Genomic DNA, 20,228 nt, shown 5'->3' on the forward strand with positions numbered 1-20,228 from the left:
CAGAGACTGGGGGCATGCTACAGGAGATGGTCAGAGACTGGGGGCATGCTACAGGAGATGGTCAGAGACTGGGGGCATGCTACAGGAGATGGTCAGAGACTGGGGACATGCTACAGGAGATGGTCAGAGACTGGGGACATGCTACAGGAGATGGTCAGAGACAGGGGACATGCTACAGGAGATGGTCAGAGACTGGGGACATGCTACAGGAGCTGGTCAGAGACTGGGGACATGCTACAGGAGCTGGTCAGAGACTGCAGGCATGGTACAGGAGCTGGTCAGAGACTGCAGGCATGGTACAGGAGCTGGTCAGAGACTGCAGGCATGGTACAGGAGCTGGTCAGAGACTGCAGGCATGGTACAGGAGCTGGTCAGAGACTGCAGGCATGGTACAGGAGCTGGTCAGAGACTGCGGGCATGGTACAGGAGCTGGTCAGAGACTGCGGGCATGGTACAGGAGCTGGTCAGAGACTGCAGGCATGGTACAGGAGCATGGTACAGGAGCTGGTCAGAGACTGCAGGCATGGTACAGGAGCTGGTCAGAGACTGCGGGCATGGTACAGGAGCTGGTCAGAGACTGCGGGCATGGTACAGGAGCTGGTCAGAGACTGCGGGCATGGTACAGGAGCATGGTACAGGAGCTGGTCAGAGACTGCGGGCATGGTACAGGAGCTGGTCAGAGACCGCGGGCATGGTACAGGAGCTGGAGACTGCGGGCATGCTACAGGAGATGGTCAGAGACTGCGGGCATGCTACAGGAGATGGTCAGAGACTGCGGGCATGCTACAGGAGATGGTCAGAGACTGCGGGCATGCTACAGGAGATGGTCAGAGACTGCGGGCATGCTACAGGAGATGGTCAGAGACTGCGGGCATGCTACAGGAGATGGTCAGAGACTGGGGACATGCTACAGGAGATGGTGAGAGACTGGGGACATGCTACAGGAGATGGCCAGAGACTGCAGGCATGGTACAGGAGATGGTCAGAGACTGCAGGCATGGTACAGGAGATGGTCAGAGACCGCAGGCATGGTACAGGAGATGGTCAGAGACTGCAGGCATGGTACAGGAGTTGGTCAGAGACTGCAGGCATGGTACAGGGGCTGGTCAGAGACTGCAGGCATGGTACAGGGGCTGGTCAGAGACTGCAGGCATGGTACAGGGGCTGGGCAGAGACTGCAGGCATGGTACAGGGGCTGGTCAGAGACTGCAGGCATGGTACAGGGGCTGGTCAGAGACTGCAGGCATGGTACAGGGGCTGGTCAGAGACTGCAGGCATGGTACAGGGGCTGGTCAGAGACTGCAGGCATGGTACAGGGGCTGGTCAGAGACTGCAGGCATGGTACAGGGGCTGGTCAGAGACTGCAGGCATGGTACAGGGGCTGGTCAGAGACTGCAGGCATGGTACAGGAGCTGGTCAGAGACTGCAGACATGCTACAGGAGATCAATGCAGCCTTACTGTGCTCAGCAGCCTACCAGTGCCCGCCATGTAGCCTGCCTGTGCCTCACCAGTGCATATAAACATACACCTATAAAAACGCGCACACACACACATGTATATAAAAAACAAACACATATATAAACATATAACACATACATGCGCACACACACACATAGAAACATACACACATACATATAAACATGCACAATATATATATATATATTATATACACAGTATATATTATATACATACAAACATACACAAACATGCACACATATAACACACTCAACACACACACACACACATGCACACACACAGGCATACAAACATATATAATTTTAAACTTGGCAGCTGCAGCTCTACATTAATCTCCATGCTGGGTACTGCACTCCAGGGGAGGCAGAGAGCACAGCACACACTGCTAGACGCCTCTCCTTTGCTTTCACTTTCACAGTAAACAGCGTGCCCAGCTCCTGCACAGCCGATTTACACATCGGCTGAGGAGACATATGCAGCCACCGCTGTGGAGAGGGGGACTTTAGAGCGAGACCCCACAGGCTGACTGCAGCATGGGCAAGGGGGGAGGGGAGGAGGAGAGCTAAAGACAGGATGACACCCCCGTGATGGGCGGCACCAGGTGCAGGGCCAAGCCCAGCAGGCCCCGCCCCATTTTCGGCACCAGTATCAGCGGAAATTCTCTTTTGGCTTTTCGCCGAAAGGGCCATTTTCGGCCGATATGTTTCGGTGGCCGATATTTCGGTGCATCCCTACAAAGCACCCTTTAAATAGGCACCACATCCCCAAATAAACAGTATAGTGAAATTGGAACATGCATAGGGATTTTAAAAGGTGCTAATTATAAAGAAAATTAAACAGTATACAGTATAAAATTATACAGTTTTTATTCAAAACATGATTACAATTTGAAGACAATGAGATTATACAGTTGTGGTTTGACTGATCAAGACAATCGATTGAATACAGATGGATTGTGGCACATTATCCCGACATGTTTCACAGATATGCTTCCTCAGGGGATGTGCGTATTGGTTAATCGATAAGAAACTATAAATTTAAAATGCAAAGATACACAAAATGAATTGACAACAGATTATAATATAGAAAAAGGTACATTGAAAGAGGAGCACCACTTATAAGATGAACACTGCTCACCCAAACCAGATCAAACCACTGCCAGATAGTAACCGATCACTGGTACCCCACAGATCTATGAACACCAAAAACCGTAGAAGGCAAAAGATCCAGCTAAATAAATGAAGTAAATATTGTTGCTCAATAAAATAAAAAATAATAAAAAAAAAAAACTAGTAATATTGTTGCAAATATTGCAACAATGGGGATAAACATCCTCTAATATAAGGGTATGCAAACAATGAAGTGCATACGGTATTTACAAACATTAAAAGATTGCATAAACATCAAAGTTCATCAAAATATAAAGCCACATAACATGCGTTGCTGGTGACTTCATGTGCCGATATAGTGCAAATAAATAAAGTTCATCAAATCTGATGTGCGTGGAAAACAGAATTCAGTGACTCAGTGACTGTCTGTGCTCCCCTCCTGGGTCCCCACTCACCAGATAAAACGGATAAAAGAGCCTGTAAGTAGCGATGATTACTGTCCTCCGGGTGGGTTGGCGTGTCCTATTTGCATGGACTGGTTTCTCCTATCCTCCACTGAGTTTGAGGTCCTCCACACTTTCCACAGTTAGCGACCATTCAAACAAAGTTAGGACAAAAATGGAGGAAAGGGACAAAACGCGTCAAGATAGAGAGGATATGTGAAAGCTGTTTGGATGCCAAGGCGGCAATATTTGCATGTTTTTCATATCATTGATGTAAGTGTAATGCTTTTTAATCTTTTTCAATAAACCTTGCAGTATTACACTATTACACTTACATCAATGATATGAAAAACATGCAAATATTGCCGCCTTGGCATCCAAACAGCTTTCACAGATCCTCTCTATCTTGACGCGTTTTGCCCCTCCCGCTGGGCGTCATCAGACTCTGATGACGCCCAGTTATTTGCACTATATCGCCACATTAAGTCACCGGCAAAGCATGTTATGTATCTTTATATTTTGATGAACTTTGATGTTTATACAATTTTTTTAATGTTTGTAAATACCGTATGCACTTCATTGTTTGCACATATTGAATTCACTTTATTTGCACTAGAATAGTTGATTTCAACAGTATATGATACTATATATGTATTTATAGGAGCAGCGCTGAGTTTTAAATGTATTTTTCATTCCTAGGACTTAAGCTTAGTACACACAGGCTGAATGTCAGGCGGCATCGGCCAGTTCAAAAGAAACAGGCCAATGTTAGGACCGTGCGTACCGGATTCGGGCCGACAGAAGCCAGCTATTCGGCCGGCCTCTGTCAAAAGAGCATGATTGAAAAATGTCTGATGGTTGGCTTCTGATCAACGATCTCAGCTGCACTGACCAGAGTGTTCTGGTGGGGGATGTCATATAGTTAAAACTGACAGCTCAGAAGGAGCTACTGTATTATTTCATTCAGCCTTCCTGAGTTGAATGAAAAAAGACTTGGTGTGTAAGGGGCTTTAGTCCTGTTGTTGGGATCTGTTCTCCTTCACCCTCAATTCTGAAGGCTCTACATGCACTTTGGGGGAAGAATTTTATCTGCAAACTAAGACCGGCCATACATGGTTTGAATTCGAACTGTTAATGGGCAGGCTAAATGTACCAAGTTGATCGATCAACTTGGGTACAACCAGTCTGGTGGATTCTCTTGCAGTTATCGCTAGCGGCTGCTAGCAATAATCATGGTCTTCTCCCAGAAGGGATGGCTTCCGCCTCCAGGAGAAGACAATGGCCTGACACATTGAATGGAGCGAATTTCTTTTCTGCAACCCGTGGTTGCAGAAAAGAAATTTGCTCCGTGTATGGTCGGCCTAAGAGATTATATCACCTGGGGCTTAGGTTTTTTGGTCATTTGTTTTAACACTGGAAGGAGCCTAAAGCTGGGTTCACACTGATACAACAAACACTCCGACATTCGGTTTTTAAGTTGCATGACGTGTGAAAATCAATGTCTTAACTGGTCCGACACAAGTCGGTCCGACTTTGAAAATGCTCCCTGCACTACTTTGGTCCGACTTTGATCCTACTTCAGCCCATTGATTATTACTAAAGTTGGATCTTACTTGACCCAACTTTGGCATGTGACTTGTGCTCTGAGGATCTTTAAGCGGAACTCCACGCCAAAAAAAAAAAAAAAAAAAAAAAAAAGGGCATAGCTTCCCCTCCAAGAGCATACCAGGCCCTTCGGCCTGTTATGGATTTTCAGGGGATCCCCCACACCGAAAAAACAGCATGGGGGTCCCCCCAAAAGCCATACCAGACCTTATCCAAGCACACAGCCCCGGCAGGTCAGGAAAGGGGGTGGGGATGAACGAGCGCCCCCCCCAAACTGTACCAGGCTGCATGCCCTCAACATGGGGGGGGTGGGTGCTTTGGGGCAGGGGGGGTTATTCTCAGGAAACTACTGTACATTCTCGGCTGCCCAGTTAGAAGATGCGAACATGCGTCCAACTTCAATGAACAGGGATCCGAAGGTGGCGTCATAAGGGGCAGGGTCACTGTATGACATCACCCAGTGACCCTGCCTCATGTGAATATAATTAGTGGCACACGATGCACTCAGCATTAGAGTGGGAGAGAGTGTTGAGTCAACATCGGAAGAACAGAGGGAGAAGACAGTGGAGAGAAGACAGAGGGAGAAGAACCGGAGAGGGAAGGAGACCTGGCAGAGGCAGAAGACGCGGAGAGAGGGGAGAAGAGACAACGGAGCTGCCTCAATAAATTCCTTTAAAAACCTGTGTAATGTGTGTTATTTTTTATTTTTTTATTTTTTTTGTGATCAAAGTCGGATCCCTGTTCATTGAAGTCGGACGGATGTCGGACTTCAATTCGCATGACAAAGTCGGATCCAAAGTGGTACGACTGTCGTGTCATACGAGTCTGAACCCGGCCTTAAGCCCTTCTGTTACCCAGCAAGAATTTTAATGTTGCTTCAGGCTACCATAATCAGCCTGTGTTGAATCCATTGGTGCATGATTTGTGATAAGATGAGTTGCAGCTGGTTATCATCTCATGCGTTATTGAGGCTCTAGTTAGTACATAATACGCTTCTAACTGGGCAGCTGAGAATGTACAGTAGTTTCCTGGGAATAACCTCAGATTTTTTTTTTTTTTACATGATGAACAGAAGTTACCATACAGTAAAGATCGTTTGGGTCTGCAATAAACATATCTACCATATGCTTGTGTAGTATTCCAGGAGTGTAACAGCTGGTTAACACCGACTGTGGCTAATGTATAACAGAGAAAAGTATTTGTCCAGTCTGGCATTAATATTGCGCTCAGATTCCAGGTAATGACTGTTTTGCATTAATTATTGTAGTAACTCTTTCTAATTTTAATATTTTTTTTTTTTACAGCTGTGCCATATCAGTCTTAGATGGTGTAAGTATGCAAATCTTGTGTTTTCCCTGTATGCACAGTGCTATTCTCAAAGGGTAGAAAATTTGATATTTCGTTTTTTTGGGGGTTTGGTATATGTTTACTTAGTTCGCCAGTTGCCAGGATCAAATGGTCTATTTTGGTTAGTGTGTGTGTGTGTGTGTGTGTGTGTGTGTGTGTGTGTTTGTTTGTTTGTTTTTTTGTTTTTTTTACAGATACAGTGGGCTTTTTGGTTGTGCGATAATCAGCTTTTCAAACCTTGGGAGATTGTGGAGAACGGGTCATCTACTAAAAGTCAACCTATGTGCACTGGTGGAAAGTTTTTGTTGCACAAACATGTGTATCATTGCCTGTGGTGTTGATGTGATTTGGCTGCTTAGGACAGTCTTGTCTTCAAAGTGGTATTCAACCTAAAAACAAAAATTTTATATATTGCAGCTTACCTTACCTTAAAGGGTAAGTTCGCCTTTACAGAAAAATCTGTAAGGTGAACTTACACAGGACCCCCTCCTCATCCCAACACAAACCCCCCACCCCACCCGGGGGCACCTAGAGCCCGGCGATCTCCCGCTAGGAGACATCGTATAGCCGCCTCCCCTAGCCGGGGCTTAGAAATAACCTCTTAAATGCTTAGTCTCTAATCAGTAGTTACGTTTAGGAGCATTCTAATTGGTCGGCACCGTCACATGGGTGGCGCCGGCCAATCTGAAGCTGCGTAGCCCGTCCTGACATGTCGGGCGAAGAGGAGAAAGCTGTGAGGATTTCAAATCCCCTGTTTGGTAAAACGGCTATGGGATGTGTCAGAGCGGATGATTGCCAGATTCCAGGTTAGCGGGACCGGGGGGGCGGAGATGGGGAAGGGGGTCCAGTATAAGTTCACCTTACAGATTTTTCTGTAAAGGTGAACTTACCCTTTAAATAATGTGATTGTATTTGTTTTTCTTTTATTTTTACCTGGTGATCTGGCCAGTAGCACACTTCTTGTCATAGGGCCAGTTCACACCATAGAATTGCAGTCCAGATGCGTTCCAAATGCTTTTATGCATGCGCGTTTTTGACGCTTCTTTTTTATGCGTTCCCTGTGCATTTTTGATGCGTTTTTTAGTACGTTTTTGATGCAGTCCAGTGAATTTTCTTCCCCTCTTTTTACTTAACCTTAAAAAAGAACATGTGCGTTCTGGAGCGTTTCTAGTGTGTTTTTCAGCATTCCAATACAGTTCAATGCAGGAAAAATGCAGCATGTTCTACTTTTTTATTCTGGAACTGGAACACACTGGAACTGCATGTACTGGTGTGAACTATGCCATTGAAAACCATATAACCTAGTTTCCATGCGTTTTGATGCAAAAAAAAAAGCACTGAACTGCATGTGGTGTTAACTGGGCCTTAAAGCTGAGTTCCAGCTGGGTCCATGTTCATTAAGTCAGAAGCTACAAAAAATGTAGCCGCTGACTTAATAAGCACATGCTCCCCTGTCTCACGGTCCATCGATGCAGCCGCCCGAAGCCTCTGTTCTATCCCCTGCCTGTCATTGGCGCCTGCATTGCAAGTGTGGGCACCTGGCTGTGACAGCTTGTGGCTTCAAACCGGGGATGTGCATTGCGTGTGTGTGAGTCACGCTGCGTGTCCTGAATGGCTGGGCAATCTTTTGGGGATCTGTGACGTGTCCCAGAAGATTGCAAGGAGGGAGGGGGAGAGGAGGAGACACCTAGGTGGCACAAGTGGAAGTGGGAGATGGGTACCTGTCAAAACTGGGTACCCACTCCCCTCCTCCAAATGTGGCATGTCGAGGGATCAGTATACCTTAAAGCGGAAGTTCCACATTTGGGTGGAACTCCGCTTTAAGTGTGTACCCTCCACTGCAGGAGCAACGGAGACCCCTTTTGGACAGCAATATTGTCAATCTGTGGAGACTGTGTCAGGCAAGCAGATTTAAATGTGCTTGAGTAATAAAGTAAAGATGAACTTCAGCTAACACTTTTTAAGCACTTAGAACAACATTTATTTTTTCTTTTTGAAATAAAGGTTTTACATAAATGAATAAAAGCTGACATTGTAAGCACCACTGACAGGTCAAATGGCATGACAAGTCCTACGTTATTACTGGCAATCGCACTGTTCAAATTGGTGCGACACCGACTTTGTGGTGCCACATCGATTTGAAAAAGTAGTTCCTGCACTACTTTTTGCATAAAGCCGCACAGATGTCTTCCAAGTCGCACTGACACTGTGGCTTTGAAATCGTGTCATTTTCAGATGAATTTTCAAAGCCACATTCATTGTGAACGAGGGCTTAAAGTAAAGCTGCCCAAAGACAGAAAATTACAATTTGGAGATCCAACACCATTTCCCTTTAAAGCCTGTACACATTAATGTCTTACTTTGGTGTTTGTTCAATGCTTATCACACCCACTTGTACAATTTAAAACTCTTCCTCACACACCCTTGCAGTCTAAAATCTTTTGATGTTCTGGAAGACCCAGCTGTCCAATGATGCATGCTTTGTTTATTTACTGAGTATAGCCCACAGCGCAGTCTTGTCTTTGAAGATCAGCAATGCTCCTCCTTGATTTTTGCTGCAAAATCAGTTAGATAGGATATATAGGCAGAGGCTGTAGACATACAATTGCTTTGTAATCTGATAGCATTGGTGGACAGCAAAACAGGTAAACTTTACATTTTCCAAAAAACATAATACAAGTTCAAACCTAAACAACACTTTAAATTTGTATCCATTCAGGCAGGTCTTTGGATACAAATTGAACCTTCAACTATGTAGTGCAATCTGGCAGATCATTGCAATCAGGGCCGCTGATGAGGCAGTACAGCCTGCCCTCCTGCACTGGGCCCGGGCACCCTATACGTTTAAAAAGGGGGCTTGCTCTCTGTGCTGGAAAGACCGGGCTCAGGTGACCTGACAGGAAATGGGAGGAATCTCCCTACAGAGAGGGGAAATCACATGAGCCTGTTGTATCAATTTAGAAAACGGCTGGTCCAACTTATTATTTAGAGCTTTGCATGACCCAAAGGGGTTGTCTCCTAATGAAACACCTGGACCATCTTAAAATGCATCATTAAGAGCCGGTTCACACTGGGATGACTTGTCAGGTGACTTAGCCTCTTGACAAGTTGCATTCCGTTCTGTACAATGGAACCAGTCTAATAGGAGCGACTCAAGACGCTCCGACTTAGAAAAAGGTTCCTGTGCTACTTTGGGGGCGACTTGCATTGACTTCTATATAGAAGTCGTTTTGCAAGTCGCAGCTGCTGTCATGTCCAGGTCGCCTGAGGCAGTCACAATGCAAGTGGTGCTGCCTCAGTGTGAACCGGCTCTCAGAGCTCTGTATGACCCAAGGGGGTCAACTCCGAAGGTGAGCAGGCATTGCACCTGGTGGTGGAAGTGGTGACACGGATAATATAACCAAGTATTACACTTTGTCAATATCCATTATATACTGACTTTAATTTTGGACACTTTTATTTTGGATTTTACGTTTGAAATGAATATGTATTTATCGATTTATTTTTAATTTATTGATTTTATGCACATATCACTTTATGCACATTATATATATAGAGCAAGCACACCATTGTTTAATAATTATATATGGTACTTCTATGCCTGAGATCGTTTTTAATGATGCAGCTGCTCTGTGTTTACCTCATTAGTAATCACACACATAGCAGTGCTTAAGTATTTTCACTTTTTTTTCCCCCAGAACTATGCAGTCATAAATCACTCTATCATCCCTTTAAAATTTTGTAAATGTGCCAGATTTGATGCCAGAAAATAAGGGCCAATCCAATTTAATGTGCCTGACTGCAAAATAAAGCTGGACATTATTCTTTATGGTTGAACCTAATCCAAGTGTGACCATTCAACTAAATGCTGTTTAGACCTAATTGCAGCCCAGCCCTGGGCAGGCTGTGTCAGTGACACATCTGACTTTTCGCAAAGTTTGCGATACAGTTTAACCACTTCAGCCCCGGACCATTTGGCTGGCCAAAGACCAGACCACTTTTTGCGATTTGGCACTGCGTTCATTTTAACTTAAAATTGCGGGGTCGTGCGACGTGGCTCCCAAACAAAATTGATGTCCTTTTTTTTCCCACAAATAGAGCTTTCTTTTGGTGGTATTTGATCACCTGTGGGGTTTTTATTTTTTGTGCTATAAACAAAAGAGCGTCAATTTTGAAAAAATTCATTATTTTTTACTTTTTGCTATAATAAATATCCCTCAAAAAACATTAAAACATCAAACAATGACGGCGATCAGCTATTTTTTATTTTTATCGTGACTGCGACATTATGGCGGACACGTCACATTTTTGGGACCATTGGCATTAATACAGCGATCGGTGCGATTAAAATTGCATTGATTACTGTAAAAATGTCACTGGCAGTGAAGGGGTTAATATGTATCCTAGTATGTGTTCTAACTGAAGGGAGGATGGGACTGTGCAGGGAAACGAACAGATTGCTGTTCATACTCTGTATGAACAGACGATCTGTCAGTTCACTGCTCTGGAAACTGTATGTTTACACACAAAGCTCCCGGTTTTCCCTGTGCCCCGACTGATCGCGGGAGCCCGGCCGGTGATCGAGACCGCTGGGCACTCGCATTGGCTTGGGGAGCGAGCAGGGGGCGCGCGCCCCCTAGTGGCTGTCTGTAGCATAATGGCGATTTGAGCAGCCGAACCATGCTGCTTGTTGGCATGCGGTTAAAATTTCATAAGGAGGGCAGAGGAGTAGTGAGAATCCAGGGTGTAAGTTTTACAATGCACGTAAGTTAGGAATGGTCCACTCCATGGATGAGTAATACATAAAGTAAAATTTGGTGGGAGAGCGCCTTGTTTTAACAAAGTATGCTAATATATGAGTTACAAAATTAACTTGCTATACAATCTAAAAACAAATATTGAAAAAAAATTACTTACATGTACAAATTTTTGTTTTTTAGGAGTTGCAGCAGCTTTCTGATTACCTCATGGTAAGTTGAGAATCTATATCAATCTATAACCCCCGGCACTGGTGCCATAAGTGGCACGTGAAGCCTCTTTTGCCGTCACCCAACTCCCTCCCCATCAGAAGCGCAGGGAAGAGTCTGAGGCAATAATGCATTACAATTTAAGAATCCCCCATGCCACACCTGCACTGTGCCCCCACACATAATAAAAGATGGGACACATTGTTTGGTTCTCTAACTTTGCTGTAGCTGCGATCGTCAGCTTTTGTGATAGGGAAAAGATTGGGTGCAGTTCTGCTTGGGGGGGGGGGGCAGAACTGTAGGAGGAGGAGGACTGTCATTGGCCACAGCTAAAGCCAATCACAGTCCTGCTAGCCCCATCCACCATCTGGAGGAAGATGACTCGCTTGGTTGGCACTACCAATCTCAGAAAGAAGGGATTTCACTCTGATTGAGAAAACCACAATCAGGTGACAGTTTGTGGAATTACTGTTGACCTTCTGGGAACTTTGTTGTAATTATTCCTGAACCTTTGCGTCACTTACTACTGAACCCCTACACTCTGTGTCCCTTTAGGCCACAGCCAGTATCCAGGGCAATGAAAATCACATCCAACTTTTCCTGTGGCACAGAGAGCCGCACTTTTTCTCAGCTGCGGGGGGCCAAACTTATGGTCTTGCACACAGGCCCACTGCTTTCAGAAAATGCCACTGACCTGAGCTCATCATTGCACATACGTCACATACATCCCATACAAGTACGTGGGCTGGATGTGAGTGGTGGATCAGCAAGATGAGTGTGCCAGGACAGGTAGATGTGTCTCATCTCTGCTTCCTTTCAACACTCTGCATACCATAGATGAGGAGAGGGTACAGTGGTGGAGCAGATGAGCAGGAGGGTACAGAGTTGGGGCAGATGTGCAGAGGGGTGCAGGGGAGAAAGGCGGTACATCTGTGGAACACATGAGAAAGGAGGTTACAGTGGTGAGACAGAAGAGCAGGGGGGACAGTGATCTGAGGTGTGGAGTTGCAGGTATTGGGGCTGATCTGAGGTGGGAGAGTGCAGGATGTTAATGTCTCACTACTAAAGTAGCATACATTAGCATTTACTTTTTTTTTAATCCTTTTTGTGTGAAGTTGCCATTTTTTTGTTATAAAATGAGCACGATCAATTTCTTTGAAAACATTTTTTGGTACACTGTGCTCAAAAAGTTGCCTACCCCTGCTCTATATGTTTCCATTTTTGCTTGTACAATGTTCATTAATATTTGTTACCTTTCCATCTGCAATTTCTGCAAACTCTCTTCTAATCTATTATGCATTTTAAGTAAGCAAAATCATAGACATGCATTTCTTTCTGATACTTTTTTTACATCTGCTTAAAGTGGTTGTAAACCCTTACAAACCACTTTGACCTACAGGTAAGCCTAGATTAAGGCTTACCTCTAGGTCCAAGAAATATCTCCTAAACCTACACGGTTTAGGAGATATTTCCCGAAAGACAGGCTGTCAGCGGCCATATGCCGCGAGTGGCGGCTCCCGTACGCATGCGTGGGAGTGACGTCATCGCGGCTTCGTCGAATGACAGCGGCGGAGCAGCGAGACCCACCGAGAATGCTCCGGACTACAGGGGACAGCGGTGAATTCGCTGGCTCCTGTGTCAGGTAAGTGACACATAATGGACTACTATGCGATGCATAGTAGTCAATTATGCTTTACCTTTGCAGGGAATCAAAGAGGAAGTAAACCCATTAGGGTTTACTTCCTCTTTAATGGTGCCGATTCTACTCTATATGTATGCAATAAACTCAGGATGAAGAGTACCAGAAAGGTATAGACTGTATCCTTCTCTGAACTTATTTATTTACAGTAGATAATTTCCATAATTATGTTCATTGTTTAAATGGCAAAATATATTAGCCACCACCTGAGGGGGTCTTTGTATAAGAACACTGGTGTTTAGTGGTATTTTCTCTAAGTTGACAGTTAATGAACTATAGTAGCAGTGTAAACAACATCAGTTAAAAGTTTTGTAGGTTGGTGATACTATACCTGGTCCTCCAGTTGAAGAGGATTAATCTATCTTTAAAGAGGAAGTAAACCCTTACAAACCACTTTGACCTACAGGTAAGCCTAGATTAAGGCTTACCTGTAGGTCCAAGAAATATCTCCTAAACCTATATGGTTTAGGAGATATTTGCCCGAAAACGGGCCCCGCTGTCTACGGCGCATGCGCCGTAGACAGCGGCGCGCAGGCGCACTAAACGCGGCAGTTCCAGGAATGGAGCTGCCGCATTTGTCGACTCCCGTGCGCATGCGCGGGAGTGACATCATCGCGGCTTTGCCGAATGACAGCGGCGGAGCTGCGAGACGCCACTCCCGTGCGCATGAGCGGGAGTGACGTCATCGCGGCTTCGCCGCTGTCATTCGGCGGAGCTGCGAGACGCCACAAGCAAGATGGATGCGGCGGACTACAGGGGACAGCGGCGACTTCGCTGGCTCCTGTGTCAGGTAAGTGACACATAATGAGCTACTATGCGATGCATAGTAGTCCATTATGCTTTACCTTTGCAGGGAAAAAAAGAGGAAGTAAACTCATCAGGGTTTACTTCCTCTTTAAAAGTCTGCTTCAAATAGAAACTTTTTTTGCATAGAGTAAAGGTAGGGTTATAACCTCCTGTCAGGTTTATTTTTGCTATCTGTGTCCCATTGGGGATATCTTTCTTCACTTCCTGTCCCATAATCAAATTAGGAAATGAGGGAAAATCCCTCTAGAGTGAGGAAATCCCTGGTTTCCCAAGGGTCATCAAAATTACATGGTTAGTCTGGTTGAAAAAAGACAGAAAAAAGTGAATTTAGTTCAACCAATAAAAGGAGAAAAAAAAAAACATTTTACAATCCCATATACATAATCCGTTACCCACAATTGATCCAGAGAAAAAAAAACCCTATCAAAGCATGATCCAATCTGCTTCAGCAAGGGGAAAAAAATCCTTCCTTATCCCCCAAGAGGCAATCGGATATTCCCTGGATCAACTTAAAGCGGGGTTCCACCCTAAAGTGGAACTTCCGCTGATCGGAAACCTCCCCCCCTCCGGTGTCACAATTGGCACCTTTCAGGGGGGAGGGGGGTAGAGATACCTGTCAAAGACAGGTATTTACACCCACTTCCGGGCATAGACTCCCGTGGGAGTCTATGCCTCTTCCTGTCCTGCCGCGCTGTCTGCTGGGACACACACGGGGTCTCAGAGACAGCGCGGACAATTCCTATTGCGCTGCACGACTCGCGCATGCGCAGTTGGGAACCGGGAAGTGAAGCCTATTCGCTTCACTTCCTGATTCCCTCACCTAGAATGGTGGCGGCAGCAGCCGAGAGCCGAGCGATCGATCGGCCTCGGCTGCCGGCATCGCTGGACTCCGGGACAGGTGAGTGTCCATTTATTAAAAGTCAGCAGCTGTAGTATTTATAGCTGCTGGCTTTTAATATTTTTTTGTAGGTGGAATCCCTCTTTAACCTATAAATATTAGTATCCAGTTATATTATGTACATTTAGGAAAGAATCCAGGCCAGAAGTAGTCTTCCCATTGTAAGATATCCCTAGTATTCCATTTCTGGGAACAACCCCAAATTTGGTATTTTCATTTACTTTCACTTTCGGTTCTAATGGTAAACAGAACTAATTGAGAGGGTGACTATTACTAACAGGGGTACAGACAGCAGTACGAACTGTCAAGTGTTCTAATCTCTCTCCACTCTATCCAAAACTTGAAAAAAAGAAGTTTTGCCTTTTAGTTACACCTTTTTAAAGAGGAGCTTCACAACCCCCCTAGGGGTTAACATTCATTTAACTTTTATTTTAATTTCTTCCTACCTGATCCTCTGGGTAGAGCTATAATAGCGTCCTCATCCAGCAAATTCAGCTGTACCCTTCTCAAAAACTGTTGTGGTATGCTGGATCCCGTGCCCCCATATTATTTGTGATGCCATCAGGAGGCTGGTTCTCTCTTCCAGGACCTAGCAGCCAACATCCCGATGATGCTTCACTGTGAATTGTGTTCTACTTAGTCCTGAAGCCTCCTGGGATGCATGACATGGATATCATAGGAGGTGTTTGGCAGGGGAGTGGGTCTTTATGGACCTTGCTTTGTGCACTGGTGTGCAGTCATGTTGGAACAGGAAGGGGCCATCCCCAAACTGTTCCCACAAAGTTAGGAGCATGAGATTGTCCAAAATGTCTTGGTATGCTCACGCCTTAAGCTTTCCCTTCACTCGAACTAAGGGGCCAAGCACAACCCCTGAAAAAAAAACAGCACCATAATGATTTGGAGCAGTGCTCAAAGCAAGGTCCATAAAGACATAGATGAGTGAGTTTGGGGCAGAGGAACTTGACTGGCCTGCACAGAATCCTGACCTCAACCCGATAGAACACCTTTGGGAGACTGCAAGCCAGGCCTTCTTGTCAACTCAATATTGAACCCTACAGTCTAAGACTGGAATATGCCATTAAAGTTCACGTGTGGCAAGTGTCACAATACTTTTGGTAATATAGTGTAAATACAGTATAATCTTACTACAAAGCCGTAAACATTAAAAAAGAACATTCCTGGCCCTCTAGATGCTTGTACTGTGAAGTATATTGTCATCAAAGATCACAGCAAAGACTAATGTCAGGTTTCTAACAATTTACATGTCCTTCACACCACAGCATTATTGTGTGTTGTAACATGCAATGTACTGTGCTGCAATGTGTTGTTAAAACACTTGTGATGCTATCTTTTTTTTTTTTTTTTCTCCATACTTGTAAACAAAGGGCCAGTGTACTGTCCTGCAAACTTTAGGGGGGTGGGACTGTGGCCAGTGGGAGAAGAAAGTGTCCTGGCATCAGTGGGGGCAAACAATGCCTCATCGTTGGTATCAATTGGAGGAATCGTGCCCCATCATTGGTGTTGGGGGGAGCAGTAGTGCCCCATCATTGGTATCAATGGGAGGAATAGAGGAATAGTGCCCCATCGTTGGATCCAGTGGGAGGAATAGTCCCCCATCATTGTTGTCAGTGAGAGGAATAGTGTCCCATCATTGGTGTCAGTGGGAGGAACAGTACCCCATCCTTGGTGTCAGAGGAAGGAAAAGGGGTCCATCGTTGACATTGGAAGTAGTAGTGCTACATTATTAATGCCAGGGGGTGGAATAGTACCCCACTGTTGCTGACAGTGGGGAAAAAGTGCCCCAAGGAATAGATAAAAGCAAAGGGCCACTGTTTGGAGATCACTGCCATAGGACATACAGTAAGGCAAAATTGCCTTGTTCTTGTGTTGGTATTATGTTTGTCAATGCAGCCCCTGCTGTTGTGAAAAAGCACTTCTTACAACCACCTGCCATGTGTTTACTGTAGAAGGCTGGGAAGCTGCCAAGAAGTTCCCTAAATGTCTTTCAGGACAGCACCTGAGAGTGGCTCCTCCCACTTGCTAACAGGAAACACACCTCCACCAAGCCTTAAAGTGGAGGTCCACCCTAAAGTGGACCTTCCGCTCATCAGAACCCCCCCCCCCCTCCGGCGCCACAATTGGCACCTTTCAGGGGGGAGGGGGGTGCAGATACCTGTACAGTACAGGTATCTGCACCCACTTCCGGGATAGCTCTCTGCGGAAAGGGGCGTAGATTACGCCCCTTTCCGAAAGTCCCCCGCTGTCTGCTGGGAAACACACAGATCCCAGAGGCAGCGGGTCCATCCTTATTGCGCATCGCGACTCGCGCATGCGCAGTAGGGAACCGGGAAATGCAGCCGAAAGGCTCCACTTCCTGATTCCCATACCCAAGATGGCGGCGGCAGCACCCGAGAGACGATCGAGAGATCGGCTTCGGGTGCCAACATCGCGGGCGCGCTGGACAGGTAAGTGTCACTATTTTAAAAGTCAGCAGCTGCAGTATTTGTAGCTGCTGGCTTTAAAAAAAAAAAACAAAAAAAACGCGGAGTCCCGGCGGACTCCCACTTTAAAAGGAGGCTCCTTTCCACAGGTTGCTAGTTTTTGTTTCCTCTGGCAGGGAACACTTAGTGTGGTGTCAGGAGCTCTCAAGGTGCTGTCCTGAGAAGCCAGGCTCCCTGCTCCACCATATTTTCTTTCCATACTTCAGAGAGCCAGTTCCTCCCATTTCCACAGGGTGATGGCAGAAGCTGTTGGGTGAGCTCCTTCTCCCTCGTCAGTGCTCAGGGAGAGCCGGGACTGCTTTAGGGTTTGCCGATTCCAGGAGGAGGCGTGTGGCGTCGGACTACATTATATATTTTTTTCAGATCCGGCTGCTTCTCTGAACCGCAGCAGTCTTAGGATGGGCAGTAAGAGGACTGCATCTGCTGGAAGGGAGGTACCCGAAGTGAGGGCGGCATCCTAGGAGCAGGTGCATGTCGTCATTTCCACCAGAAAACGCAGAGGGAGGAACAGGACTGGTGCCTATATTTCCAGTGCAGTACCAGGATGGATTCAGGGACCGCAGCAAGTGGGACAGGCACAGGCACAAGCAAGACCCAGGTAAGGGGCAGATGTGTGTTCTGATCTATTTTACTTTGGGGTTTCTCTCTCCCTTTCTCTATCACTTCAGGGGGATTTGAGTTTGGTTTCCCCCTGATGACAGGGCCTGTTTGGGCATGTGAGGCTTTTGGGTTTTCTCACTGTGCACCTGTGGTGAGCATATTGGTAGAGTTCAGTCTGACTCTCGCTAGGATGGTTTTGTTTTCAGTTTTTTTTTGTTTTTGTTTTTTTCCCTTGTCACAGCAGACCAAAAGCTCTGACCCGGGGGTTAAAAGAAAATGCAAAGCAAGATTACCTGAAGGCTGGAAAAAGATAATGTCAAGCGTGCATTGACTCTTTAGTTAAGCAAGAGGCTTCTTCCGCTTGCAGCGAATTTATTGCATCAGTCAAAGAAGGAACTGGATGCCGCTCCCAAATCCATCCTTGAGTCAGCCGTCAACCTCACAATCCACTCAGAGTTCACTGTTAGTCCCGGCAATGGAGGCTGAAGTAGGTCCTCATAACCGGAAAGGACTTTCCCCCTCACATTCTAAGGAGTCAGATGAGGAGGAGGAGAAGGAAGAGGTGAAAAATGCACCTTCAAAATATAAATTGTCTTTAGAACAAGTAGATGGCCTACTAAGAGCAATTATACTTCATTGGGCTTGGAGGAAGGGCGAAAAGAATTGTCTTTGCATGACAGGACGTACGCAGCTCAGTGAGCCCAAAAATCATACTTTTCCTGTCCACGCGGTAATCACTGAGACAAGTAAGAAAGAATGGCCTGAACCAGAAAGAAAGCCTTTCTTCCCAAGGGCCCATTAAAGGAGGTTCCCATTCAATGAAGACCCAGCTGCACTTTGGAATAAAGTTCCAAAACGCGATGCAGCCTTTTCTCAGGTTTCAAGATCAACTGATCTGGCATTTGGGGACATGGGGGTTTTAAAGGACCCCATGGATAAAAAGACGGATCAACAGCTTAAGAAGGCTTGGCAATCCATCATGGGCAACCTCAAACCAGCAATGGCGACTACTTGTGTCTCTATGTAATATTGGGTGAATCAGCTTAAAGCTCCTATAATAGCCGATTCTCCCAACCAAGAAATTCTTGATTCCTTTACGACTTTGTCAGCAGCTATAGCTAATGTTTCAGATGCATCAGCAGAATCTATTAGGATGACAGCACAAGCCGCAGCCTTAACTAACTCAATCAGAAGGGCGTTATGGTTAAAAACCTGGCTGGGAGACGTAGCATCCAAAAATAAGCTACGAGGGGTCCCATTTTTAGGGGACTTATTGTTCGGCCCTGATTTGGATTCAGTTCTTGACAGAACTACAGATAAAAAGAAGTCCTTCCCTGTCAAGAAGAAGAAACAGCTGGTCAAACTTTTTTTTCATCCTCAGAGGGCTCAGGAACAAAGTAACAAACCTCAAGAGAAAAGGAAAAATTGGTCAGGGCTGAGGGCAAAAGGCAAAGGAAATGTTCTTTTCCATCCTCCTGCATCAACCAGCAAAATGCAACGATCGTCTGTTACAGGTGAGAGTAAGGCTTCAAAATTTTCTCCCCTATTGGGCAAGCATAAGGGAAAACCAGTATATTCTGAGCATTCTGTTCCAAGGTTACAGAATAGAATTTTCAAATCACCCCCCAGAAAGGTACTTTGTAACAAGCCTACCAAGAGATGCAACAAAGGCCCTAGCTATGAAGAACTTGTTAAAGGATCTGATGCAACAAGGGGTTGTGACTTGGGTACCACTGGGGGAACGTTATCAGGGATTCTGTTTCCATATATTTCTGATTAAAAAAAGCATCCGGAAGTTTTCGCTTAATCCTCAACTTAAAACTACTAATCATATCAGTCCTATACAAGAGGTTTCCTATGGACTCTGTCAGAAACCTATTCACCAAGGAGTGTTTCATGGCATTGATCGACCTATGAGATGCCTATCTGCACATCCCTGTAGCCCCTCGATTTCAAAGATTCCCAAGGGTGGCGATAAACATGGGGAATGATGTGACCCTTCCCTTCGGCCTTTCTTCTGCCTTGCGAATATTTACAAAGATGATTGCAGAAGCCCTTGCACCTCTCCGCCTTCAAGAGGTCGCAGTAATCCCATACCTGGACGACCTGCTCTTTTTTTTTGCCTCTTCTAGGGAGAAGTTGTTAAAAGACCTGGACAAGGCCTGCAGTCATTTAGCAGCCTTGGGTTGGATTGTGAATGTTCAAAAGTCAAGCTTTTGATCCGGCTCAACAAGTACAAGTTTTGGGGTACCAAGTAAGCTCAGTGGAGCAAAGTATTTTTGTTCCAGAAAAGAAAAAAAAATCAAAGTCCAAAATATCAAAGCTATGCTACAGACAAATCAGGAAATGTCAGTCAGAAGGGTTATGTCAGCCCTAGGAACTTTAACCCTCGACTATGCCAGCCATTCAATGTGCAAGGCTACATTTCAGACCTCTACAGGGTTTCCTCCTAAAGGCATGGGAACCACAGGACCAAATCTCTTGACGCAAAGGTAAAGATTCCTACCAGAGTCAAACGATCGGTTTGCAAAATGTGGAGAAATCAAGAAATTCTGTCAAAAGGCCTATTATGATCATTCCCAATAGAAAAAGTGGTGATGACGGATGCCAGTGTGTGGGTGTAGGGGGCCCACTTGGATCAGAACTTGGCACAGCGAGAATGGTCCCGGCTGAGGCAAAAAGGTCCTCAAATTGGAGGGAACTAAGGGCAAGTTGCCTTAGCATTGGATGCCTTCTCTCCAATCATCCAAGGAATCCATGTTCAGATTCTATCAG

The 20,228-nt window shown here is 45.6% G+C and overlaps 1 protein-coding gene across 5 annotated transcripts in view; it reads left to right on the forward strand.

The window, feature by feature from the left end:
• TRAF3IP3 (TRAF3 interacting protein 3) overlaps positions 1-20,228 on the forward strand; it is a 143,833-nt gene that overhangs the window by 71,630 nt on the left and 51,975 nt on the right. For all 5 annotated transcript variants that reach the window (XM_077481513.1, XM_077481512.1, XM_077481515.1 and 2 more), the window contains exons 5-6: positions 5,939-5,963; positions 10,922-10,951. In XM_077481513.1, the coding sequence (XP_077337639.1) occupies positions 5,939-5,963; positions 10,922-10,951 (55 nt within the window). The remainder of the gene's footprint in view (positions 1-5,938; positions 5,964-10,921; positions 10,952-20,228) is intronic.

The sequence above is a fragment of the Lithobates pipiens genome, unplaced genomic scaffold (genome assembly GCF_037356315.1).
Source record: "Lithobates pipiens isolate NorthernLeopardFrog02 unplaced genomic scaffold, aLitPip1_a1.2 Scaffold_16, whole genome shotgun sequence".
In the NCBI taxonomy this organism is placed as follows: domain Eukaryota; kingdom Metazoa; phylum Chordata; class Amphibia; order Anura; family Ranidae; genus Lithobates; species Lithobates pipiens.